Source organism: Falco rusticolus, chromosome 8, assembly GCF_015220075.1.
Source record: "Falco rusticolus isolate bFalRus1 chromosome 8, bFalRus1.pri, whole genome shotgun sequence".
Classification (NCBI taxonomy): Eukaryota; Metazoa; Chordata; class Aves; order Falconiformes; family Falconidae; genus Falco; species Falco rusticolus.
The window spans coordinates 44299128-44326669 of NC_051194.1; the positions used below are offsets into that span (position 1 = coordinate 44299128).

Consider the following 27542-nt stretch of genomic DNA (forward strand, 5'->3'; position numbering starts at 1 on the left):
TATTTTGTCCCGGCCCTTTGACTGTCAAGAACAGTGTCACTGACAGCTGCAGTAGTGTTTGTGGGATGTATTTTTCAGTCAGTCATTCATTTAACATATGCTACCAAACAGCTGTCAGTCTGTATCATTTTTCAATGCCAAGAAGTCTGGGGTTTTTTTTTAAGTGAAGGCATACTTTTCTGTATTTTCATTTGCAGGCTAGAGATAAGTTTAGTACAACCTGTCTCAATAGAACATTAAGTGCAATAAAAGCAGTAAACAAAAATCTTAAGACTTAATGGCTTGTCAGCAAATAGTTAAGCTTGGAAAGAAAAACATGGGTTTTCTGCCTTGCAGTGATGAAATTCTCCTGTAAGTACATTTTATGATTAGTATTTAGCTGGATGCTACCACCTAATTTATTAAAAAAAAAAAAAAAGATAAAATTCACTACTAATAAATTAAAAAGTGAAGTCATATTCCTGCAGAACTCATCAATGGTTTTAGTGATGAAATTTTGCTTCATGAACTTATTTTCATAAAGGATGTCTTGTTTATCATGTGATCTGGTCCTTTCCATGAACTAAAACTGTTAGGCTAGTGAAATTTTTTGATGCAAAGGAAAGTTAGTAATAAATGAAGGAAAATGTGGACATGATGTGATTGAACCTATACACAATCCATAAAGCTATTTGAGAGATGCAATTGTAGAACTTCTGGTTTGGTACCATTCTCCTGATTTATGCTGTAGTATTTTAAACTTAATACTGATAACATAAGAAGATCTTGTGTTAAAATGCATGTGATTTCTGTATGGCAGATACATTGGTAAGGGTGCTGGCTGCAAAAACAGGTTTAGAGGAAAAAATTCAATGAAGGAAAGGCAATCAGTTCTCCCACCTTTATGTTGTTGTTGAACAATTATGAATATTAAAGTAAGAAAAGGACAGAGAAAGAGAAGAAAGGAAAGAAGCCAATAGTTTCTTAGAAGGGCATAGACAGTAAACTAATGGTGCGGGTGAAAACATATTTATAAAGATTCTGATTTTACTTTTTCTCCTCTTTTGATGTACAGCAGCCCATTAGTGGGAAATGCTTGCAAGAAGCTGCTTTTCTGGATCAGAATGTTTCATCTTAGTTGTTGGCAGCACATGGCATCAAACCTGAGTATAGAGATATGGTTTCTGTCTACTTTATATTGCCTGCCAGCAGCAGCATTGATAGAGCGAAAGTTTAAAATGGCTGTAATTTGTTGCCTACCAGTTATCAAGTGCATCCATCTTTTCTGTCTGGCCTTTTCTTTGCACAAAAGCAGTTTTTCAAAAAGACAATGCATGTGTTATTGTGAAAATACTTAAATAATGTAAATTTGACTTATAAATCCTCTTTTAACAGCAAGATACAGTCCTGTTCATAATATTTAGATTTTTAGTTACTTTTTATAAATTACAATTCATAGTCTTCAGTTTTCACTTCCCTCCCCCCACCCAGGCTGCTGTGATTTATTATTAACATTACTAATAAAAAATGTTCTAAGGTGGGGTGACAGCATAAATAATTGCAAGGTAAAAATCTAGTTGTTCCCAGACTCGTGTTGTAGTGCAGTTTCACAAGGTAGATGTTTACAGCCTAAACAGTATATTGCGTAACGAAGGGCTTGTCTTGCTTTTCCCCTCCTACCCCCAACTCCCCCCCTTCACAGCTGTGCAATGGAGGTTCTGTCACGGAGCTTGTCAAAGGCCTGCTGAAGTGTGGGCAACGGTTGAACGAAGCTATAATCTCATACATCTTATATGGTGCTCTCTTGGTAAGGATGTTCATTGGGCTTGTAATGACAGCAGAGGGTGCAATTTACTCATTTCATACATACATTTTCCATTTATAAAGTATGGTAATGTTGATAATATTATGCGGGCTATTATAGTAGCAGGGGTTGTTTCAAGCGTGTAATCCAGTGCACAGATGTTTCTGTAGAGTATGTGCAGATTGTCTTCATTACATTCCTTAATAGTAGGGTAATTGTTTTTAAATAAGGGAGTAAACTTATTTTTGTTACTGCTGGTATATAGGGCCTTCAGCATTTACACAATAACCGGATCATACATCGTGATGTGAAAGGGAACAACATTCTCCTGACAACAGAAGGTGGAGTCAAGCTCGTTGACTTTGGTAATGACCACTTCCCATTTGTTTTCCTGATACATGCAGTTTAGCCAAAGGCATCAATTTACTTTCCCCTGGGAAGGCAGAATGCTATAGTGAGACACTTTTTCAAAAGGATACTCGGAATATTTTAAGAACGAAAAATGGAGAAGAAACCTGATACAGCAAGACTAAAAATTCTAATCGAAAATCAGTAAGAGACTTTTAACTTAAAAGCTTAAACGTAGTAATTTAAATATTAAAAATAATTCTGAAGGTACCATTTTATTTACAAAGCTCTTTTACATTTCACAAGGTATGTCAGTTTCAGGGCATTTGTCCTAATTTAAATTTAGATACTCTGTCCTTTGCATATGAAAAGGAAACATTCTTCTCTCATAAATGGCTTCTGCTAGCCTTAAGCATATTTTTTCCCATCTGAGCAGAAGGTAAAATGGTCCCATGGGTCCAAAACCCAACATCCATTTAATTTGTTATTATTGCTGTTAGATTTGAGTGTTGCCAGTCTGGAAACATCACAAGAAACAGGAGAGAGAGAAAGAGAGGCAGGCAGAGAGAGATACAAGTAGATAGAAAGGGACTTGGCAATAGAATTGCTGCCACTACTCACTTCAGCAAATTTTTTCCCATTTAAACATGCACTTAGAAAAATAAGAAATGAAAGTCCGTCAGATACGTATGCAATGGAATAGACAGTTTTATTAAAGGCAACAAACAGATTATTAGTTATATGATTTATTAAGGAATCCGTATAATGCATATGGTAATTGTCATTGAGAATAGGGTTGTGTGAATAACAGATATTTGTTTAGCAGTGCATGAAGGTAGAGAAAAATGTTCACAAAATGAGAGTAGTGTAAAATGGTTTGCCAAAAAACTCTGCAAATAGTAATAAAAAAAATATCAAAAAATATTAAATTTATGCACTGGAAAGGAAATTTAATACTCTAATTGTCATGGTATTATAAATTTAACATAAAAATCTATTGAAGATGCTAAAGTAAGTTGGGAAATGAGATACTTCAGTATCTTCTAGGGACAGAAATTCATTATGTTGAATGGTGAAGGCAACAATTAAAATAGTGCTGGGAGAAACATATGGCCTAAAGCAAAACTTCAAGTGAGTCCCTGACCTAGTACAAGAGAAGAAGATCCCTTCTCATTTGGGGGAATTTTGGCAGTATGATCTTTGTTTGTAACTACTCCATTCTGCAAAATGTTGGCTTTTCTCCCCCAAAGTCAAATGTTTTCATGAGATGTATCAAAGGCCTTAGCTGCAGCAGAAGCTAGGTTTAGACCTCTGGCTTCCATGGGCAGAGCAGTGTGCTGCAATGCTAAGGGGCACATTCAAGGAAACAGGGAATCCCAGCCTTTGTGGTGTCCCATGGTTCTCTCTGATTCCACATTTAAGTTTTAGGGTGGGGTTTTTTTTCCTTTTAAGTTCAACAGTGATGCTGGAAAATCACAACAAATATGACTACCTCAGAAAAAGACATGAGTTACATCTCAAGTGTTTCCTGACACTTAACCGTTAGGAAGCACCAAGAAATGCCCACATATCTGTGGGTTTCCTGACTAAAGAAGCATTAGGCAGCAAGCTTTCATTAAGTTGCTATTTTTCCCCTCTAGCCCACTGCTGTAGGCATGGAAGGGACTCTGGGAATAAATTAGGTCTGATGACAGGTGATATTTTTTGTAGAACTGTTTGTCTTGTTGCAGAAAGTGGAAGATAGGTAGTAAGAAATGTGAGTTGAGGAGAAGGGACTTGCAGTTCAGACAGTTGAATGGCATCAAATTGGAGACTATTCTTGCTTCTGCCAGTGTTTCTCTGTGATATTAGGAGGTCACTTGAACCAAAATTTTTAAGCTGTCCACTCTGTTCCTCATTTTCCCAAGAGCCACTCTGAAACATCTTGTCCTCCTTTGCAGAAGAGCTAAGTGTTTTTGAACTGCAGCTGAGATCTATTACAGCTCTACTTGAGGCATGTGGAGTGTCTGAAAACTGAAAGATCTCAGATTAAGTACCCAAAACCAGTGGATGCTTTGGTTATTTTTAGGTTAATCCCTGGAACTAATAATCCTCTCCCATTTTGCAGGAATGTTAAGGAGATTTATTGTTTGATGAGGAGGGAAGGAAACATGTCAAAAGGAAAATAAAAATTTTAAATTTAGTATAGGATTGGGTATACTAAATAAGTAACTAGAACTCACATTGATGGAGATTAAAAAAATATTAAGTGACTACCTATTCAGTGAATGCTATCCATTCTATCCACAGAATGAGACAGAATCTTGAAGAAAAAAAAATTACTTAATATTCAGGGCTGTACATATGGATATTGGGTCACAGAGAAGATTACACAATTAGCCTTAATTGAGGCTTTTTTTTTTCCTTTATTGCATGACTGTAGAGCTTGCTTTTTCAATGTAACACACATTTCTTCCCTCAACTGCTCTCGACAGTATGATATATTTAAATAAATGTTGGTAACAATGTAAGTCGACCCAAAATGTCCACAACTTATAATTCATTTACAGTCGTGCTCGCTCAGTCTCCTGCTGACTCCCTCTCTCAGCTCTTCGGTATTCTGCACTGTTTGGGAGTGTCCGTAGGTAGCAGCTACAAATTCAGCTAGCTGAAGAGAGATCAAAGTTAAATGCACAGAGGCTTGCTGTAGGTCCTAGCCATTAACTGTTTCACAGCAGTACTCAGGAAATCACTGAAGACTTGCAATCACACTGACAAATGAAAAGTACAGAATTGAATGTTGGAGCCAGCAATTAAATTATTTAACTTACAAATCGTGAGTCCTGATTTCTTATTTATTGGCATCAGGCATTGTGTATTACATGTTTCTGCCTGTTTTTGTTTTTGTCTCTGGGCAATGCCATAGGAACAGAGTGCTGTGGTTTTTGGTTTTAAACAATGTTAAGGTGAAATAGGTTTTTAAATCAATATTGGGTTTATGTCAACTTTTAGAAATGCTCCTGAACTGTACAATTCAATTATATGTTGACCAGAGCACAGGAGAAGATTTGCAATGAAAGTTCATTCTGATTTGTTAATGTTGTTTGATTTCACTCTAGTTCTTTCTTCCTTTTTTCAGCAGTGCTTCAGTAGTCCAGCCCCAATCAGCGAAGCACTGAATCACAAGCTTTGTTTTAAGCATGCGCTTAATTCCCTAAGTACAAGCCACAGCACGAGCTTGAGCTTCCTGCTTTTCTCAGTAGAGAAAGGTTTAAGCAAGTGCATAAATGTTTTGTTGAACAGGAGCCTCTGCAAATACTCTAGTGACCAAGTTTCCTGCCAGTGCTGTTCAGGGAGTAAATTTCTGAAGCAGAAGGTTTGAAGTCAAGTCATAATTTGAATAGTTCCTGTTTGTACTCATGAAGACAGCAGAAGTCTATCATATTTAGGTGCCAATTGAATTTTCGAGTTTGAATGAAAGTGTTTCACTCTGAAAGTTGTTCACAAAAAACCTCTCAGCAATTCTGAATGAAAACAGCAAGCTGAAATGAATCAAAGCATTCAGTACAAATGCTGCACCTACTTTGGCCAGGCATTCTGCTGCTGTACTCCCAGGCTTGGGGTTTGTTTTCCAGATACTTGAAATAAACCAATGAGATGACAGAATGAATTTGAAGCCAAGTTTTTTGGATCTGTTTTATTGCAGGTGTTTCAGCCCAGCTTACCAGCACACGGCTGCGTAGAAACACCTCAGTGGGAACACCCTTTTGGATGGCACCTGAGGTAGGCAAATGTTCCTATCTGGGTCATCTCCATTCGTCGCAATGTACATTTTGTTGCCACTTCCACATAGTGGGAGAAAAGGCTCTCTTTTCTTCCCTCCCCTGTGGCTGTGTTTCTACTTTATATCTAGTTCAGTAAAATGAATGTAATATTAGAATATACAAAATGGATTTCTAATAATCTTCATTATTTTCGTCTCTGTGATGTTTCCATAAAAGTACAGATAATCTTCAAATAACTGAGGGTTTCCTTGAAAATTTTATGACTTTCCAATGAAATACTGTATGTTTTGGTGTGCCTGTCTGTGCCTCTAAATACAAACTGAGAGGAGAAGCAGGAATTCCTGCATTCCTGTCTTGCAATGGGACTCTGCAAAACCCTGACCCAGCGATGTGTTCTTTAAACTTTATCATTGACTGGGGACCTACACACTTAGGCACATGACCGAGCATAGATTAAAAATGGAGAAAAATAATCTACAGGTGGCCTAGCCAGGTGTCTTAGAACATATTTTACATACTACTCTCCAGACAGAACCCTTTTCCTTCTATTTCGTGAAGGTCTAGAAAGTTTTAACACACTGTTGAACTGTCCCTTACGTACTTTCCCTAATTTTGGGGTGAAAGATGTTAAAATATTTGCCCTCCCCACTTTAAGAAACAGAAAGTACTTTTGTAAGGTATAGATCATGAAATTTAAAAATAGGGAATGAAAAAGGAGTTGTTTGTTTGTAAGTTGCTAAACATTCATAACAGTAGCAGCCTCATTTATGTTGAAGACCATTAGACTTACTCAAATTTTGAGGAATTTGGGAAGGATTTTGCATCTGTTACAGATGCACACAGATCTCTTTCTGTATGTCAAACATTAAAAGTCATTCAAACATTTGGTTTAAAACATTTTATACTTTTTATATATCTGTTTCTGTTGCTAAGGAAGGCTGATTATAGCTGAGCAGGGAAAAGAAGCTGCTGTAACGGATCCAAAATTGATCTTGCACAGTCTCACAAAGAATGGTTGATACTTTACCATCTCCATAACAACCAGTTTACGTCACAAAGGAGACACAAGATACCTTAGAAACCACTGTGCAAGCATTATTTATGGAATCACCTTGGTTGGAGACATTCTGAAACCTTTATAAAATACTCCTCTAGGCAATAATGGACATACTATGAAATATTTTATTGAACTCTGATTATTAGAAGTTATTTTTACACTACTGTTTTATCTGAATAATTGCCATCAAAGGCAGTAATTGCACAAAATTTCTTTTCCCATCATGCTTGAAATTACTCATTCTCAAGATAAAAAGCCAAAGAAATAAGCAGGTTTTGATCTGAAAAATTTTGACCTGAAAATACAACATGCGTGTAACCGAGATATGTTATGTGCATAGCACATCAGAACAGAAATAGAGCTAGCTTTGAATGCTTCCTTTTTTGAAAAGATTTGTCAAAATAACCAACCCAGTACCATAAGCATAGTAACTCATATCACACTTGCATGCCTGTGTGAGCCACGGTGATCAGGCTTCATAGATGTACCAATCTGCAAAACAGCAGTGAGATGCTCAGATGCCCATTATGCTGTTGTTGAAATGGCTTTTAAATGACAAGTTGCATAACATTCATGCTCAAGTCACTAGAGTTGCTTTCTTCATGATCATATGAATGACATATTTCAACAAACTTGCAAGGTGCAATTTACCTTACTTCTGGGGAGATCTTTCTATTTTTAAAATGTTCAGCCAAATTTTTATAGAAAGAGGAAACATCAGGACTGCAATAAGCTTAAAAACTCTGCTTGGGTAACAGCTTATTAGGAACAGTGTCTAGATGCAACTGTGGTGAGACCAGTAACAACTAGAAAAGCATTTAACAGTAGCAAAAAAGCTTGCTGCCTAAAGGTTTTGATAGCATAGAATCTATGTCAGACCCAAAAATACCATAAAATAACAGAACAGGAATGAATTGTTACTAATAAGAGAAATAGAAATCGTGAAGACTAGGATTTTTGATTTTTTTAAATTTTTTATTTAAATTGGACTTTTACTATCTGTGTGTGAAACATAGCAGCCTCAGTCAATGCATAAGGCAATCATAGGACCTCATCTTATCAAAGGGTGAGAAAGATGGCTTTAATCTGAAGGGGGAATGGAGAGGGGAGATGAAAAAGCTTGGCTTGGAGGAAGAGACTACAGCAGTGCTTCAGAGAAATGAATCTTGTCAAACGAAGCTGACAGGGAATATTTTCCAGGAATTTCTGGGAAAATAAAACCTGGAGAAGAATGATGCAAGATTATTCAAGCTGACAGATAGGAATAACTGAATATAAGCAGGAGACAAATATGCTGGGAACTAGAATCACTAGATCAGCCTAGATCAGGAACAGTCTGCATAAGAAGGAAAACCATTGTATTTTATGGTGAAGTTTGAAAAATATATCAAAGGAATTATATGGCATGGCACTTGCAATAGCAAAAGTTCACAGGGAAACAGCAGTGAGGGAGGATGATGTAAGGTGTTCTGTTAGTTCAGTGTTCTTACCAGTAGCATGAAAACCAGCAGCTTTGAATGACTTGAATATCTTACAGGGCTTTTTTTTTTTTTTTTTTTTCTGATGACTGTGAGGCTTGTTTAGCAGCAACAGGACAAATCAAAAGGATTTGCCCTTGAGCATTTGTTTTGAGCAGAGCATGTAAATTGCAAAAATTTTGCTGAAGAATGATAATACAGGGAAAAACTAGGCTGTGTGGAAGCAATGGAGGAACTTAGCAAGGATGAGTCAGTTTGAGAGCAGTGTAGACTCACTGAACATCAGTCATTACTGTTTAACCTAATGAGTATTGTCTCATACAAACATAGACATGCAGAAACTGCAACACTGAATACTGGCATGCCAAAAAAAGAGATAAATAAGGCAAGATAGTTTAAGTATGGAGGATGTTTAAAGTTGCCTGTTGCCAAACACTGAAGTTACCTAAAATCTGCTTCTATCATGCTGCAATAAATTGTGTTGAAAGCTAGCAGGAGGAATTGGTTTTGAAACTTTTCAACTGAACTGTCTTTACTTCTCTAGTTCTAAACCTTAACGCGTCTTGTGTTCAGCCTTCAGTGCAGAACCGAGCAAAGTCTAGTTCAAGCAGAATTGCAGTTTTCCTTTTTCCCAAACATTATCATGATCTAGCTGGAAGCTTGACTCTTGAAACAAGCTTTTAGAATCTGAATGTGTTGTCTTTGGCCCAGAACTAGTTTTAAGAACAGAAATAGAAAAAGATACCTGAAGTCAGAAAGAACTGGAGAAATACTGAAGATAATTTAAAACCACAGGGAGTATGCTGTTATATTTTACTGATAACTGCTAAAAAATGACAATGGTGCATGCAAACTTAGGTTTTAAAAGGAACATAATTAAAACTTTTGATCCTTTGAAGAATTACATGTTGAAATATGACACATGACAGTAGGAAAGGCTGAGACATTGGTAAAAGTATCATGTGAGTTAACCAGAGGTAAAATCTTGGCTCTGTTTTGCTATTGATTTCAGAAGGATTTCAGATGTCACAGTATTATTTAAAGATGTGCCAGCTCTGTATTTTGGATATTTGTTATCATCCTTCCAAGATGAAGTAATGATCAGTAAGACTGCCCCAGAGACAACAGATTGTTCTCCTTCCCCCTGCTGAATCGAGGCATACTTCCTGGGATAAAATTCGGTACATATGAACATCAGAATAAATTTCTGAAGTGTTAGAACAATAAGTGACTAGTTTAAATTGGTTTTCTTTTTCTAATGTTCCTTTCTATTTTTTTAAACTTTCAATCTGATCATATGTGTGTGCAATGAGACTAATCCTGAAACAATGAGTATCTGCATTGTTTCAGTACAAAACTGTGTCTCTACTTAATCTAAAGAAAAAGCAACCAAAAAGTAATCTGCATTAATGTAGTTGAAAAATATATAAAGGGGAAAATCTAATTTTGCAAAGACTCATAGCAGCTTTTCCACTGAAGTCAGTATTCATTACAGTAAGGGCTGTATTCAGGCCTTAGAAGGGGGTCAACAGAGTATCTTTTGGTAGATTAGGGCTGATTTCTCTTATTTACCTCTCTCTGTTGTAGGAGACCTGAAAAATTTACCAAGAAATCCATTTAATAGTAAATATATTTAATGTGTAGTTAATTGCTGACTTGGAAAAACAGTGTGGAAAAGATAGCATCACTAACCTGGGCTTATGTTTTTAATTAACTCTATAAACAAGTACAGTGATATATCCCACTGAAACTATTCAATATATTCTTGTTTTGTCACGCTTTAACCTAGCTTATTTGTCAGCCTTTTGCTTACATCATGGGACTCAAGGTCAGCATCTTCTTAATAGCTCTAGGTCTCTTCACTTTAATTCCGTACTAGCTAAAATTAGCTCTTCTGATATGCACATTTTCACTATACTTTTAAATGCCAACTAAGCATGGCATTTTGTAAATGCTGCTTTATAATGAACTGTAGGAATCCACTTAGTATAAATAGGGTATAGATTTCAAGAATGTATGTAAAGTTATTCTTAATAAAATACATTTAAAACCAGTTGTACAGTGAAACAGTATGCATATTTTGTGATAAAGATACATTAGATTCTATGCATCTTCTCTAATAGGAAAATTTAAAAAATATTTCCTTGTAACATCTTCCATGAAGGTATAATAACTATACTCGTACAGCTAATGGTAAGATAGATTACTGAATTAGCTCGTATTACAGGTTGGGTTTTTTACCTAGTGAATGAGATAAGATTGAAAACCAACTTACAAAAAAATAACTGATTGTCCTTGCAAGGAACTTGACAAATGGGAATAGAGAAAACTTCTGCTGCTTTCACAGAATTTATGTTTATCTGGCATAATGATTAGTTACTAGTGAAATACTGGAAAATCCCACCCATCTAGTGGGTAAAAACAATCAATGCTATAAATAAATGGTAAAAAAGAATGGTAGCATTAAATCATTCATAACATATATTTTTATTACATTTTGATTTGAACAATTGCTTGTTTGACATTACTATATTTATGATAGTGTACTGAGCCTATGGTGTAAAGGAATTGCCTACTTGGCATACATTTTGAAATCAACATCCTGCTTTCAGTAGTTATAGTAGTGGAACACCACGGTGTGTTAGAAATTATTTTGAGGGAATATTAGCTGTCCTCTTGAAATGCAGTGCTGGGTCTGAGTGCAGTCCTGTGGTACATGTGGTAAATAGGTGTGGCCATGCTGGAGAGGCACTACTATAGTGTAAGTATGGGAAGGCAAGGGGAGAAGTGGTGGGAACCATTGCTCTAAATAGATAGGGCAAGACTGTGGAAGAACTGAGGGACACAGGAAGTGAAATGACTTGCTTAAAGACTTACAGCAGGTCACTGGGAGAACGTGGGATAGAATTATGTCTCTGAATGGCTATGTGTGACTAAAATGCTATAGTTGTGAGATGTCACCTTCTGAGAATTGACTGGCCTGATTTAAACAAAATTATCTTTTGGGGAACATAGGTCTTTAAGAATTTAATAAAGAAAGAAAAGAAATGGCAGTTTCTGCCCTGGGGTTTTTTTTCTCTCCCACTTTCTTGATTTTCTGTGGCTCTCAAACCCAAGCTTTAACAAGCTGCAGTAGCAAGAAGTTATGATAAATTTGCTTAAAGTCCAGAAGGAAAGCAGTAGAATTCAGAAAGTGGAATTGGAATACATAGGTTTCTTTAAAGGAGATGACACACAGACGAGGCAGAGTATGCAGCAGGACAGCACCAGCAAGCTCTCCCTGTAGAGCTGGGCCTGGCAGAATTCATCACCACCTCCTTTGCCTCCAGGAGAACTGACCTCCTTATGGGCTAGCATGGCAGGGGGGGGGTGAAAAGGACATGGCAGCTGGATGGAACCTCAGGGAACTTGCCAGTAACCTTGATAACATGACCATAATCTTGTGAAGGGATGTGGCAGGACTGCAGATGCTTCTGTTTTGTTCTAACTTAAACAACAGCTATGGAGAGGTTGTAAAACTTCCATGTAGGGCATTTAAAGATTAAAAAAAACAAAGCAAAACAAAAAAACCAAAACCAGCAGAGAAAATAATTTCAGTACCACACTGATCTACAGCAAGATCCCTACATGAAATGTATTTACTTGTGAGGCTGGAGTTGCCTCTGAATTTTCAGTTGCTTTGTGAAACACCTTTTACAAATCTGTGTGAGTTGTGTAGTGTCTATCTTTGTTGCTCGGGAGTAAATCTGTGGGTCAGAGACAAAATGTGTCAATGACGTTGAAGCTGTGATGATCTCACAGTATAAAGCAAAATAGATTTGTGTGCTCGAAAGCTTATCTGTTTTTCCTCACTGTATCATTTGGTCTAATAAAAAGTATGGTTCCCTACAAATGTAGCCTGCTGACAGAGCAGTTTAATGGTGTCAGGATCACCTGGGTGAGTTTAAAAATAAAAATTGATTACTCACAGCTGTTAAAACACAATTTAATACTTGACATAATTAATTTTCAATCAATAAACATTAACTGTGATAATCACTCATAAGAATTATTTAAAATACCATTACTTTTTATTTAGGCAACATTTCTAACAATATACTAATTTTCAGAAACAGCATGGAAAAATTTCTATGATGTTAATAAATAAGGAACTGAAATACAAATAAGAAAATGGGAGAATATGGAACCAATTTCAATCACAAATTTGCTCTTTTTTAAATTATGTGAATGTGCTTGAGGGGAGGGAGAGAGGGAAAGAAGTAAGGGAGGGAGAGAGAGAGATAAGTGTCACTTTGGTTTGGATAATTCAGTATCCCCAGTGCTGCTAAATGCTGTCATGAAAGACTTCCCCCCCACCCCAATGCACAGGAATTAGAAGAATATTTAATATTACATTTCCTGTGTAGATAAATTGAGTTGGGTTATATAGTGGCAGATGGAGCACAGAAGTTCAGTTGGTTTATTTTGACTTGCATTTCTAATATTTTTTTCTCCTTGTAGCAAGGATAACAATTTTGTGCCACATTCATTTTACATACGCAGTGCTTTTCAGCATTGTGCTCGCACACCTCATAAGCTGCTTAGTAAGGTACGTCAGCTGAGTGCAGCACCGCCTTTCTTCAGGAGCATCAACCTTTTTAATTCCAGACTCCTTTCTGCGGGTGGGTCACCAGCGCTAATTGTGTAGCAGTCGTCTCCAGGTAGCACATCTGTACTGCTATTATTGGTTTTGTGTATGCTTGCAGCTGTACTTTGTACGTGCACCGTATATACTGAGGCAAAATGAAAGTGAGTTCACTTGTAATAATTCTGGTTAAACTTAAAGGGGGTTGATGTGTTTTTCTTCAGCTAAACATATGTATAGCTTCCTCTCCGTGAGCAAGTCATTATGACCACTGTACAAATAACAGGTAGTTCTCTGTATTGCCTCTTTTTCTTCTTTTAAATCCACCTATGATCTACTTATGGGCTTGCTGAATTTCCAAGAAATCTTTGCATTGATTACAGAACAAGTAGAATTGTATCCTTGAATATAAAGTCTTGTGTATCTCTTTGGAGTTTTGTGTGTAGAAGTGATAAATCACACAGAATGCCTGATCACTGGCTTCTTGAAATTCCCTCCAGTTAGTGTGACTGATTTGTTTATGCGCTGCCTTTGCCAGACCAGTGAATTCTCCCCCACCTCACCCTGTCCCAGTGTGACCGTCAGCACAATTAGTGTTGACAACTACTATCATACTGTCTGTTTCTCCGTGTGGGGTTTAGATGCTTTCCATGCTACGGCAGTACGGCTGGGCATGAAATTGTGATGAAATTACAACTAATACAAAAGGTGGCAGCCTGTCTCCTTTGTAGCCTGGGCCACTGTGTGCACATAACCAGCCCATGCCGAAGTGAAGGACTTGGTGCTTATTCCCATGGTGTTTACTGGCAAATCTCAAGATTAACTACATCACCCCCTGAAGCTTTGGCATGAATGTAGTGTTTGCAGCAAAGCAAGCTACCTTTTCATTTTTGCTTGTAGAAGCAGGAGAGGATTTTGCTGGATATAAAATAGGTACAGATGTGATGATGCTTTTGGACAAGGTAGTGAAAGGAAGTAGCATTTTCTTCAGTTTCAGATCATTTCTTCTGGGCTCTCTGTCTTCATGCCCCACTGGGCACTCTCAGCTCCAGAACTTGGACTGAAAAGGACAGGTGTTTCCAAAATTATCTCTGAGTTCCTGATAGAGACAGGAACATAATAAAAGATTAGTCAGTGGCATTTTCCCTTTTTTATTTGGCTTTTAGAGGTTTTTCTTCTGCAGGGAGTTGCAATAGTTTTAAAGGCAAAACAGAACTGGGGCATTCCCAAGGACTTAGCTTGTAAACTACGACTGGGAGAACTCTTTCCTCTTCAGATTTCAAGATTGAGTGTTGTCTGCTAGCCAACATATAATGCAAACTGCCAATGTGCACCTTTCATCAAGGAAAAAGCTGTAAAATTTGATTATTGCTTTAAAAATTAAAATTAGTAGCATTTGTGTTTCTCTTAGCGGTGCATAGGTTGGTAAGATTCTAATAATAAATCCCACAGAAATCAAAAAGTTGTTTCAAACCAAAGTGATCATTAAATCTATATACATGTTGCATACTAGGTATTGGAAGAGCAGTTCATTTTCTATGTTTTCTGTGAGGCTGATCTCATTATAGTCAAGCTAACTGTCTAAAATACCTGGGTTGCATGGTCCGCTGGCTGAATTTTTATAAACAAAGAGAATGCAGATTAAGGGGAATATTTTTCTAAAAGAATCACTGCAGACTCTGATATTAGAACGGAGTAGATTCTGGTAGTGTTTAATTCCCCTTGGTTAAAGTGCCATTATTTTGCCACAGTGTCATTTTATTACCATGTACCATATTTACTGGAGATGTAGCTGTTAGTGGGGGAGCAGAAGATGTACAAAAATGCAATATACAATCCTTTATCTTTGGTAGGTAATACATTGTGAAGCTGAGAAAACTTCAAAGACATTTTTTCTTTTTTTAAAACGGCTGTTGCAACATACTTTCTTTTTCCCATCCACTATGAGCACTGAACACTCAGATGCTTATAGTATTTTAGTGTAGGTTGTTAAACTTTCTAGGACTGAGATGCACAGCACGTGTTGCTGTCAGCTTGTCATTAGAAGCAACTGTTATGTGCTTATAGAGGAAAAAGTAGTGATGTCTTTAAATGTGGGAGACCAGCTATGTTTATGGCACTGCTGATGAAGTCCAGTGTGACTTTGAGCAGGTCCTTCTTTTCCTTCCCTTGAAAATGAAAATATATTCCTCTGCATCATAGAGGTTGAGAAAAATAGACTAGTATTTGCAAAGGGCTCAGCACACTGATGAGAGCCAGGCAACTTCTGAGGTAGGCATTTCCAGGAGCTGGGCTATAGCAGCTTTTCAACCAAGCAGGTAAGTATTTTCATGTGTTAAAAAAGGAAGGAGAACACAGCACATTTTATTTGTCATATATGGATAAGTTACAACTTCTGAGTCATGGCCCTGAAAGCTGAGTTGCATGAATTTTTTGGGGGGGTTGTTTTTTGGGGATTTTTGTTGGGGTTTTTTTTGCTTTTTTGAGGAAGTGCCCTTAGGTATACAGATTAATTGGAGGACTATATAAAGAAACAAAAATAATGGAGTAATAGAAGCTTCCCTTTCAATCTCTGAGCAAAACTGCAATGAAGTTCCAGCCAACACCAAGTATGACCTCTTTAGAATGTATTATTTAAATATGTCTGATGGATCTCCACACTGACTTTCTCACAAGTTTTTACATCAAATTTAATTTCTTTCCTTTTCTCTGAAGCACAGTATAAGAAAATGAAATGATCATATAGGCCTCTGAAATAAGGGGGGTGGTTTAAAGTACTCTGCTTGAGTTGCGTAGAATCCTATCTACTGCATAGTAAAACATCTTTTTCAAAAGTAAGAGAGATCTCTGGGATGAGATCAAGGCTCTAATGAAGGCTTTTAAGAATGATTTCAGAGCTTTTATTTGAGACATTCTGTTGAAGAGAAGGGAGATGGGAAAACGATCTTCATGTGACAATATGAATACAACACTGTATTAGCTAACAAAGCTCTGTCTCTTCAAGCTGAAGAAAAAAAATCCCTGAACCCTCTTTTGCAGTGCTTACTTTCATTTTTCCCTATTCTGTTTATTTGATAGTTGATGTGTAGGGGAATGTGTATGCATGTTTTACTCGGATGGTTTGCAGACTTTTTGCTGACCATTTCATTGTGTCTTACAGATCAGTGTTCCTCAGACAATAGTTGGGAAACACTAGTCTAATACTCTAGCCAAAGATTCTTTGACATATAGCAATAAAGGGGAAATACCACCATCAGTATAGAGTATGAAAAAAAATTTCTTTGGCATACTAGCCTGAAAAAAAACTGAGAAGGAAGGGGGAAGATCTCAATACTTGTCAAAACATTGATAGAAAATTCAGGAAAGGTCTTAATTTTTCCGGACTGATTTGCTCTAGGAAAAGAACTGAACTATTAGTATACAGCAAAGGAATTAACTAATGTCCAAGTTTACTGCCAAGAAAAAAGAAAGGTGGTATTTTAACTAATATGTTTAACACCCCTGATTTCTGATAAAATAGATGAAGAGTGCTGTATGATGGGGTTGTGAGTCCTAGAGTAAGAGAGGGACAGGCTGTATGGGCCTGTTGGATAGAATCTCTGCCAGAGGTGGGAACGCCTCTGTTAGGTGCAGCTTATGGAGAAAGTAGCCAAGAGGTTAAGTTGGAATCAGCACCTTCTCCAGGAAAGTTTTCTTTACAGCAGGCTGTGAGTGGCTCTTTGCTAGCAGCTACCTGGGGTGCTGACTTGCATGTTGGCATCTCTGCAAAGCATTGTCCCAGACTGAAGCCCCAACACAAGAACTCAGAAATAATACAGAAGTAAAAAAAAAAATAATAAAATAAATCTCTGCTAGAACATAGATACAGCCACCCTTGCTGTCAGAAGTTCTGTTTATCTTAAGAACAAATTTGTAACAACACTTAAAGCTAGGAGAAAAATCATCCGATACTAGCAGTATGTGGGGATCTGACAAATTTTAAAAGCAGTTGGTCTAATTGATGAGATTTGCGAAAAGAAACTTGAGACAGGATTCTAAAACATGGTAGAATAAAAGGCAGTGAAGCTGCGATTTTTGTCTCATCCCTTTGCAAGGAGAAGGGCTAAATTTAAACTTTAGTTTGAATCTCACATTTAGGTGCAGAAATGTTTCCAGTTTATATGAATAGTTAGCCTATGATTAGGATGCCAAGGGTGGGTTAGCTGGAAATGTGCATCAAGTTTGTGATGCAGAACAGTTCTGATGTCCAAGGAGAGATTCTGTTAACGTCAGTTTTTCTTAGACAAGGTATGTAGTATGTTAATGAAGGGTTTTTTTAAACTATTCAAATCTAGTAGAGACAAACTTAAAAAATATATTGGCAGAAATGACTGATGGAATATTCTTATCTAAAAAATAGCTGTGCAAATCAGCCTATCCTCATGAATACTTATAGAAGTTAATAAGAATAACATCAATAGGGTTCTCTGCTGTTGTAATAGGTTTCTGTAAGAAGTGCTTTGAAAAACAGAATTTAGTAGAGTGATGTTCTTTGTATAGATTATTTGAGGCATCCCATGAAGGTTAATGTAGTTTTAAAAAGAGGGAGATTGTTTTTAAAGAAAGCAAATCTAAACGAAGTTTTAATTTACTGTTACAATTTTGTGGGGTTTTTCCTAACTGGGATATACAGGCAAAGAGATTAATTTGAAAACTACATAGGATTTTAGACATGATTCAAAAAAGTACCTTCATGTCACACTAGGATGGCGTGAGTTGTACATTAGGTTAAAACGTTGTTTTCTTTTTTCTGATAGGTCATTGCTTGTGAACAACAGTATGACTACTCGTATGATGCTCGATGTGACGTATGGTCCTTGGGAATAACAGCTATTGAACTGGGGGATGGAGACCCTCCTTTATTTGACATGCATCCGGTGAAAACCCTTTTTAAAATTCCAAGGTATGGCACTAGATGGCTCTCTTCACTCACTAGTTTGTTCAAAGGCAATCTATACAAAGGAGAAATACTTGGTAAATGTATGTACTTCAAATTGTAAGAACGTCTTATAGGAAAAGACATTACAAAGCTGTAATATTAAAGACTACTTTTTTTTCAACCTGACTTCTACTATAATTTATATTTAGAATGCCTTGAAATGATAAAGACTTATGTATTTATAGTATTCTTATTTTAGAACATAAAATCATATAATATCAAGGCACCTCCCTTCAAAAGTACTTTTCTTAGCTACTATTGATGAAAGCATTTGTTTCAAAAGAGGAAGAAGCCAACATCTGTAACTGTTGGATAACATTTTAAAATGTTATTCCAAGAGTCTTAGGCTTGTTTTACTGTGGAAGAAAACCACACAGGTTTGACAGTGCTATAAAGCAGTTGCAGCAAACTGTAGTCATAATTTATTTTTTCATTTACCCAAGGATGTTAAAATGTGAAGATTTGAATTGCCATACGTGGATATGAAAAAGGGATAGAATTTCCCTCTATGTATAGTTATGTAAATCAGCTGTATTATTTCATGCTCTCTATTTTTGGTTTGATTTTTTTGAGTTTTCCTGAATAAGTTGAGATTGACAGTGTAAAGTAGAGTTTAACAACAGAACAGTTGTAATAATAGAAGAAATATAGAAAGAATTTGTCTGTCATTGATTAGACTGGCATATACTTGTCTTTTCCATATCTTGCTCATAAAGAATTGCCAGTGACTGATAACAGTTTAAAACCTTCAGCAATACAAGTGTTTGACCTTTTGTTATCTGCACAGTTATCATAGGCTTTTAAAATTTCTTCTGATTGCAATTTGCATTTCTGATTAAGTCTATTTATATGCAGATGAAGTTGTGCTGGGTTCTGCATCATACAGTTATCTCCTCCTACCCAGCTCGGATGTGAACTGCCACCACAGTTTCCAAAATTGTTCATATTGAAGCAGAGGTTCATCTTGTTGCCTTTGCACAAGTGTAAAACAGGTCCTGGCAACGACAGCAATTAAGGCAGCAAGAGGGGCAGATTACTAAAGCAATGTCTATAAATTTTATCAACATTCAGAACAGTTTAAAAGGACAGAAGTCATACCAAAAGTAACAGGAAACAATAGGTAGATCCATAGAATAGGGCACGTAGAGGCTTTGATTTCTATCTGTAGTTTATCTTTCCCTATTTGCTGTCGCATCTCTGCATGACACAGATAATTCACCTTTGTTTTGCTATCTAATGAATTAAATAATGGGTGTATTTACTGAATAGAATGGTAGCAATTTTTAAGTCAAAAGATTTTCCTCTGCTTTGCATTTTATGAGTTATAACTCTGCTACTGGTAACTATGCATTCACATTAGATAAAGTAGACTATGATGAGTGCTGGATGGCATAAGGGCCTGGGGTATAGGAGCTAGAGCTTCTCTCCTGTTACTTTTTTGAAGTCAATTCAGAGGGATAGTAAATATGACCAAAAGGTGCATTGTTTAGAAGTAATCTTAGTACAGTTCCCAATATCTGTGCTGCAATTCACACATTTTAAACAGTGTTTTCAACATGAGCACTGAGGCTTTTCTCAGGTTGAAAGTATTTCTTGCAAGCACTGGCTGTTGAGTGCTTAAGCAGCGACATACAGAAGCATTGTAGCTCACCTTCTGAGACTGTTCAATCCAAAATCCTCTGAGCTCAGAGATCTGGCATCTTTACACTTTTTGCTTTCATGATAATATCTGTGTCTGAAGTTATGAATGCAAATGTTAAGCTATTTGGTCATTTTTAGGTAGTTAGTGTCCTTGAGTATCATCTCTGAATTTATCCAATACAAATTCTCACCCACTTTAACAAAGAAACCTACAGGGTAGCTATATTTTATGGGAAGAACTCTCTTTTTGTGTGCCACTCGCTACCTTTATTTGGTAACCCATAGCTGCCTTAAGAGAAGAGGAAAGGTACAGTCAATCCCTATTTCCCCTCTTAACATGACTTAACTTCATTGTAAGATCCAATCAAAAGAAAATGAACCTTCCTGTTTCCTTTCCTTTTTCTTTCTTTTTCATTATTGCTTCTCAGTTTCTTGCCCAAGGCTTTCTCTGCATCCATTGTGCATTTGAGCCAAAGCACTCAGCCCTAGTTTTTGGCTCAGTTGAGACTACAGACTCTGAACTAAACAAGTTTCTTAACTGAGACTAGCACTTGTCATGTCTCCAGAGGCATTTGGGCTGTGCACAGGGATCTTCATGTCTTAAAATTGCTCTGCTGATACCTGCAGTCAAACAGCTTAGCTTAGGGTGGGGTGACTGAGAGGCAGTATATTCATGCAGCTGAGGGGTGGTAACTGCTAGTGCCTGCCACCTCCTGCTTTCTGTAGGAGGCTGCGTGCCTGAGCTTCACTTACTGTGGGCTCCGTTCCAACCATCGTTGAAATCAAGATGTAATTCTGCGCATCTAGTGAGATGAGGAAGGGCTCGCTCAGCTAACTGCCCTCAGGTCACGAATGGTGGCAGCACTGCTCTCAAATGAAGTCTGGAGCTTACTGCTCCTGAGGGGTATAGTGGGAAAGAACTTGTTCAGCTAGGTTTTGCTTTCACCTGGAAAATGTCCTCTAGCAGCAGGTTAGTAGTTTCCAAAATTAGGTCACAACTTCAATGCGCCATTCAAACCACATTAATATTGGAGTGCAACAGAGCTGAATACTGAGTCACACACTTCTAATTCTGGGATTCTGGAGGTAGTTTCAAGACCTGGGTTGGGAAGCAATATAACCTTATATACCTCCAGCCATTCTCTAATTTCAGACAGAGACATAAACAATTTCATTTGTTGATAACAGCTCCTCTTTCAGCTGTGATTTCTTATGGTTTGATGTGAAACTGGCAAATCAGATTCCAGCTACTGTTAAATGAACTAAATGCACTAATACCAAATGACACCAAAGCGTGTTGCACAGTGATGGTGGTGTGGCTGTGGTACCTTATGGTCAAGCACCATATCTGGAAGTGTAAAAAGCTACTGCAAATAACGAGCAGTAAATTTAATGGGCTGTTGATTTACTGCATATATCTGATTTCTGTATGTGTTTTCCCAGGATAATTTTTGTTGACTGGGCTGATTTGATGTTAGTTTGGAGAAGAAGAGGTGAAATCGCTATTCACAGTTAACAACACTTGGACATCACTCAGGCAGAGAGTTACCAGGAATTATTGCCTTTTTCCCTTACATTCTTGACTACAGTTGATCCATATCTTTCTATTTATACTCCCTTCTGGATGATAGACTGGTCTGTTTTGCATGCTGCTGATTTCTTTACATTAGCAGAAAACTCTGCAATAGTTTTCAAGTTTTGTTATCAAGCACCAAATAATCTGTTCTCTTGAATATACTTAAAAACATTAGTAATGGCAAAATTGCCAAAGCTAGATGCAGAAGTCTGTGTGTGTGTTTCCACAGAATTCTTCCATTCTCAAGCAGGGAATAAAGTACTTAAGTTTCTGTGTCAATTTAGTCATTGGCTTTTTTTCTAAAGACAGCCAGTAACTGTGCCATGAGCCTTAGCACTGAGTTTCAACTTAGTGAGTTGTGGAGTTAGGCCTTAGTCTTAAATGAATATAATTGAAATCAGTGAGACTTTACTTTGACTTTATAGGGTTTGACTCAACCATTGAATGAATGATTTTGTACTAACAGTTACTGCAGTTACATACGCCCAAGATCTTTGGAGATGTCTTCTTGCATAGAACTCAAGTCAAGGATTAGGTTTTCACTGTTTTCATGTGCTAATTTAAGCAGGAAAATAGGAAAAGCTAACAGTAGCCAAACATCCTACACTGTTTGTGTTCTCTAAACAAGAAGCAAATAAGGTATTATGTTACGAGTTACAAAGCCTAATGTTCTTCCAATAGGTAAGAAATTACATATCTCTATACTTTCCAGTTGTAACTATGGAAGGGATGAGTGACAGTGTTTTAGAAAATTAAATACTCCGCAAAGCACAGTCAAAATTTCAGTCCACAGGAAGCTCTCTGGTGGAATGAGAACTTTATTCCCAAACCTTAGACTTCAGTTAAACTTACCATCTCCAGCTAACACGGGCCCATGTCTGAATTATGTAACTTGAAGCAGGGATGGGCTAAGTTCCAGGCTGAATGGCTCAGAGGTCTGTGAAGGAGCATGTCTGTGGATACATCATGGACCCCAAGATGTTTGGGTCATATGGCATTGTGGGAAGAGGAGGCATCTTATGCTCATTTAAATCCAGATCTATTTTCATAATTTCTATTTGAAATACTTTACATTCCCCTCTATGGAGGACATTGATGGAAAACAACATAATCTCACAATAAAACATTCCAGTTGCCTTGAACATTCTCTCTGTCTCTGATCAGGATCCTGTCTGATAAAAGTGTTTTGTTTGAAGACAGTCCTTAACAGGACATTATGGATAACAAGACCTCAATTGTATCTCTTTGTCTCTTTGTCTTCTCCATCTCCTGAACACGAGCAGCAACTCTCTTGTCCAATTGCTGTGCTTTTAGGAATAAAGAACATGATTTATCCTTTCTTATTTGCAGTTTTCTCCCCCTATTTTGTCCAGGGTAAGAATTTTATTATGAAGATTCTAGTGAAAGGTCCATAAGTGCTTCTGTTAGATGAATAGTGTTAGCTGAAAGACTGCAAATGGATGTGTTGCTTCTTGTCCTCTGTTTTTTGCGTGTTTTAAACTGTAACTACAAACTGCCTGCAGTGTGGAGTGGGTGCCATGTGTGCACTGGTGATCCAACACTGTTGATCCTTGCCCTGAATCAGACGCATTGACACTGTTTGTCACATCTAGAATTCTGTCTTGCAGCTACCAGAAGTCTCTGTTTGAACAGAACTGTAGAAAGTTTCCTTTCATTAGTCAAGCAACATAAAATGTGATTAGAGATTGAATTTATCTCAACAAAATAGCTGATTTCCAGAGGGCAGGTGAACTCTCAGAATTCACCAAATGTCTCAAGTCAGATGTGAGAAATGGGTGATCTCACTGTGCTGCACTCCCCTGGAAATCTGACCAGTGCTTTACAACAGGAGATGCTGGATGCAGAGCACTTTTGAAAACACTGGGTTTTAGGGTGTACAAGTATTAACTTCATACTTTTGATAATATGGTCTGAGCTGTGGGTCAGATGCTTAAGCATCTTCCAGTGGTTTATCATTTTTGTCCTACAGAAAATGTAGTGTCTGCAGCAAATATCTGACAGCAAAAGTGGAGTGAAAAAGAAAATACCAGTTAAATTTTAAGTCAGATGTTTCATTATACACTAGCCTTCTGGACTTTATTTCTGTAAGTATTATGTGCATTTGGAAGAGGAGGGTATACGAGTTCATGGACTAATGCTATTTAAAAAATCTCTTTCATTCATGAACATTTTATTGCATGAATGTGCAGTGTCTTGGAAACAGCTGTAATACCGCATGCATGAGACATTCTTAAAACTGCTAATGAGAAGGAGGCATTATCTTAGAGCAAATGTTAATGTTCTGTTTTGCAATGATGCAGACATTCTCCCTCATCAAAATCAATTCTTGGATCTAACTCATAAATCTCCTGAAAAGGGACCTCCAGTGCCTTGAGACAGAGATAAATCATACTGCGAAGACACTGAACCATGAAATGATTCTGTTAACATGTCATCTGTCTAGAATATATTTTCAAATCTCCAACAGAAGGGTCTAAATTATGAAGGGAAGGTGGCCTAGCAAAGCTGGTAATCTGGGAGTTGATATTTTAACCTCTTCCATCTGCTGCTGCTACTTAGGGGTGTCTGTTTTGGCAAAATATTACAAAGTAAAAGATTCTCAAATACCATTACACCTAAGGTTTTTAAAGTAAAGTAGGTCCATAAATTCGTCAGATGATGTTACCTTGTGAGAAACGTTACATCACCTCATTACTATCTCTTAAGGTAGCAGTGATTTGAAATTTTGAAAAGAAAAGTAATGGCTATGAAAAGTCGTGTGGTAAAAAGAAGATGAAGACTGTACATTGTAGTCTGGAAAAGGTGGGTGCATATAGCAGTGTAAAGCAAGGATTTCAGATCATGTTGCAAAGACCTTGTGTTTCAGGTTCTTTCTCTTTACAATCCAGTTATTACAGAGAGGTGATAAATAAAAAGCAATTTTCTAAGTTACACTGACAGATGATCCTAACAGAAACTGAACCATGTTCACCTCTCATGTCTGTATCAGTCAAATGTTGCTCTCCTGAAAGCAGTAGAAGGCACCTGTTTTAAAAGCAGTTGGTGATAAGAAATGGTTATTTTATTTTCTAACCCATGAAAATGGAGAATTAAATGAAATTTCATGAAATTTTTTTATGCTTATTAATTAATTTTAAATAGCCAGGAGTGGAATGTAGTTGAGCTTGAGTACTCATTTAATGGTCATGTCAAGAGAAAATGTTTCACTTCAATAGATAGTGTGACTGTGGACCAGTCATATGAGGTAGAGGAGCCAAAATATTTGTACCTTCACTTTATTGTATACACTGTGGAGCACTTGCTGTACTACAGGTAGTTTTCATCAATCTGAACAGGTAAGAACTGTTGAGGGGTCATTATATTTTGGAGATAACATTCAGATACTAACATAGCCTTTTGTATTGCAGCTGGCTTTACCAACTCTTGTGATTTTGCCATCTGCATTGGTACTGACATGATACTGATATATCAAGTAGCCTATGCTGGTTTTTGGAACAGTAAAGAAATACAAGTATGTGTGATAGGACAGTAAAGCTCAGAGTTGATTGTGTTTGTGAAACAAAAGCCAAAGGAATTAAAAGAATTGTAGTTATTTAAAATGAAGTGCTTGAAGTAATTAAAGGAACATGCTTAATACAGTCTTAATGATGAATAATTTGACAGCAGGTACACAAATTTCAGAGCACAATATTGTTTATTTCTTAATAGGAGTGTGAAATGCAGTTACAGCAATGTGACCAAACTACTTCAAAAGACCAGATTCTGCCTATGCTTATAGGTAGGGCATCGTGATATCCATAAAAGCTATACTTGTCTGAGGAATAATTTGACATTTATATGTTACATTATTGTGTGATACATTGGTCTTTCATTACTTCGTGATTGTATTTTTATAGAAAATTCCAAATACTAAAATTATAAGGTGACATGTTACCTCTGAGAATATTGTGGAAGAGTCTGATGAGCAGAAAACAAGGTCCTAAGGATCCTCCTTGGTTTCTATATGAATAGCAAAGCAATTCAGGGATAGAGTCTGATCTGTAGGTGGAAAAGAATACAGATCTGTGACTGAAGATTGGAAAGACCACTACGAGTTCTTCAGCAGGTTACAGACCTATCATAGAATCTTGAACAAGTCAAACATGACTAGATTTTCAAAATGACTTGGGTCCCTAAGTATGATGTTAGGTAGCTAGTGGGATTTCTGAGAAGCACTTCTGTGTTTTGTTTCTGTTAAAATTCTTTTAGTCTCCATTCTGAGTTTGATTTTTCCAGAGTTTGGGATCACTGGTTTCACAGAAAGTGAACCATTGATGTGTTTTTTGAAAATGTCAGTAAGAGTGTGTCCTTGGCTATATCTTCTTCCACAGAATCACAGAATGGCTGAGGTTGGAAGGGACCTGTAGAGGTCATCTTGTCCAACCCTCCTGCTCAGCCTGGGTCACCTGTAGCAGGCTGCCCAGGACCAAGGCCATACAGCTTTTGAGTATCTCCAGGGAGGGAGACTCAACCTCTCTGGGCAACCTGTGCCAGTGCTTAATTACACTCACAGTGAAAAAGTGTTTCCTGATACTCAGGCAGAATCTCCTGTATTTCAGTGTATGCCCATCACCTCTTGCCCTGTGTACTAGGCACCACTGAAAAGAGCCTGGCTCAGTCTTCCTTACACTCTCCCTTTATATATTTATATATATTGATACTACTCATCGTGAGCTTTCTGTTCTTTATGCTCAACAGTCCCACCTGTCTCAGCCTTTGCTCATGTGAGAGGTGCTCCATTCCCTTAATCAGTGTTGGTGATCCTTTGCTGGACTGTCTCTAGTACCTTTGTATCTTTCTGATATCTCTCCTGCCCCGAACTGGACATGGTACTCCAGGTGTGGCCTCGCCATTGCTGAGTAGAGGGGAAGGATCACCTTCTTCAAGCTGCTGGCAGCAGCACTCCTAATGCAGCCCAGGATACCATTAGCTGCCCTTACTGCAAGGATGCATTGCTGGCTCATGTTTCAACTTGGTGTCCACCAAGACCCTCAGGTCCTTTTGTGCAAATCTACTTTCCAGCTGGTCAGCCCCCAGCATATCCTGGTGCAGGACTTTGAATTTCCCTTTGCTGAATTTCATGAAGTTTCTGTGGGCCCATTTCTCTGTCCTGTTGAGATTCCTTCCTTCTGGATGGCAGCAGAACCCTCAACAGCTGCTCCTCACAGGTTGAAACATGAGCAAGCTTGCTGAGGGTGCACTCTGCTGCATCATCCAGATCATTAATGAAGATATTGAATGGGACTGGGCTCTGCAGTGACCCCTGGGGTACATCACTAATGATGGATGAATGTCCCGGCCTTTTGTTTGGCAAAGTATGTATTAATTCCGTGGGGAAACAGTTTTGTGCTATGAAGATACGTTAATGTTACTATCACATAGTCTCACAGTTTGCAACAGTGCTAAAATGCGCCAGGGCAGGGCCTCTGCCTTTACAAAAATGTATAGGAGTTATTCATTCCTAATTCATTTCTAACAGGTATACAAACTGGTAAAAGTCAAATGTATCATAGGGTTTGAATATCAGATTCAAATAGATTTGTGCCAGAGTTGAACTGCGTAATGAGTGCTGGTAGTAGTATTACCTGCATTACGTCACCTGTGTCTAAAAATCAGAGAGCAGTTTGTGTCTAAACCCATACCAAATACTTATGTATAACTAGTCTTTTAAGTCTGGCAGCAGATCTAAAAGTTGAAGTGTATGCAATTAGCAGCCATGTCATAGTAAAATGGGGTCTGTTCTCCATTGCCTTATGACGTTTTAATATATTTGAGAAAGTGGTAAAATAGTATAAATATTTTTGTACACTACGTAAGACAGTAGAGAATCAGTCTTAAAATTAAATCATCTTGGTGCAATTTCCCTCCTTTTTTTCGTTAGCTATTCAGTTATTGCAGAACTTATATGCAACTGTTTCTCACTGATTTTGTCTTTTTATTCCCTTTTGTAAATTGTGTACAGATAGAATTGTATTTTGCAGATGCCTTCTTTGTTCAGATATATTCATAGCCTAATTTCAGCAAGTAATTCACGCTCTGGCTTGTTGTTGAATAGTCTGTAGTAAGCATTTACTATTTCAGCTGTGAGGGCAGACTTTGTCTGCAGAGTATGTTGCTGGGTTTTGATTCGTTAAGTCTCTCCTCCAACTGGCTTTCTCATGAATACATGCGATTACAAATAGAAGGTTATTGTTTTATATGTATATTCGTTGGTGCTTGTTAAAAACAGACTG

General features: G+C 37.4%; 1 protein-coding gene across 12 annotated transcripts in view; it reads left to right on the top strand.

Annotated features, from left to right (window-relative positions):
- The window catches only part of MYO3B (myosin IIIB), a 207507-nt gene that overhangs the window by 30960 nt on the left and 149005 nt on the right, over positions 1-27542 (top strand). For all 12 annotated transcript variants that reach the window (XR_005105905.1, XR_005105903.1, XR_005105904.1 and 9 more), the window contains 4 exons: positions 1682-1786; positions 2049-2148; positions 5817-5893; positions 17851-17996. Coding sequence is in view for 8 of the 12 variants with exons in the window: in XM_037398443.1 (XP_037254340.1) it covers positions 1682-1786; positions 2049-2148; positions 5817-5893; positions 17851-17996 (428 nt within the window). In the remaining 4 variants the exon portion in view is untranslated. The remainder of the gene's footprint in view (positions 1-1681; positions 1787-2048; positions 2149-5816; positions 5894-17850; positions 17997-27542) is intronic.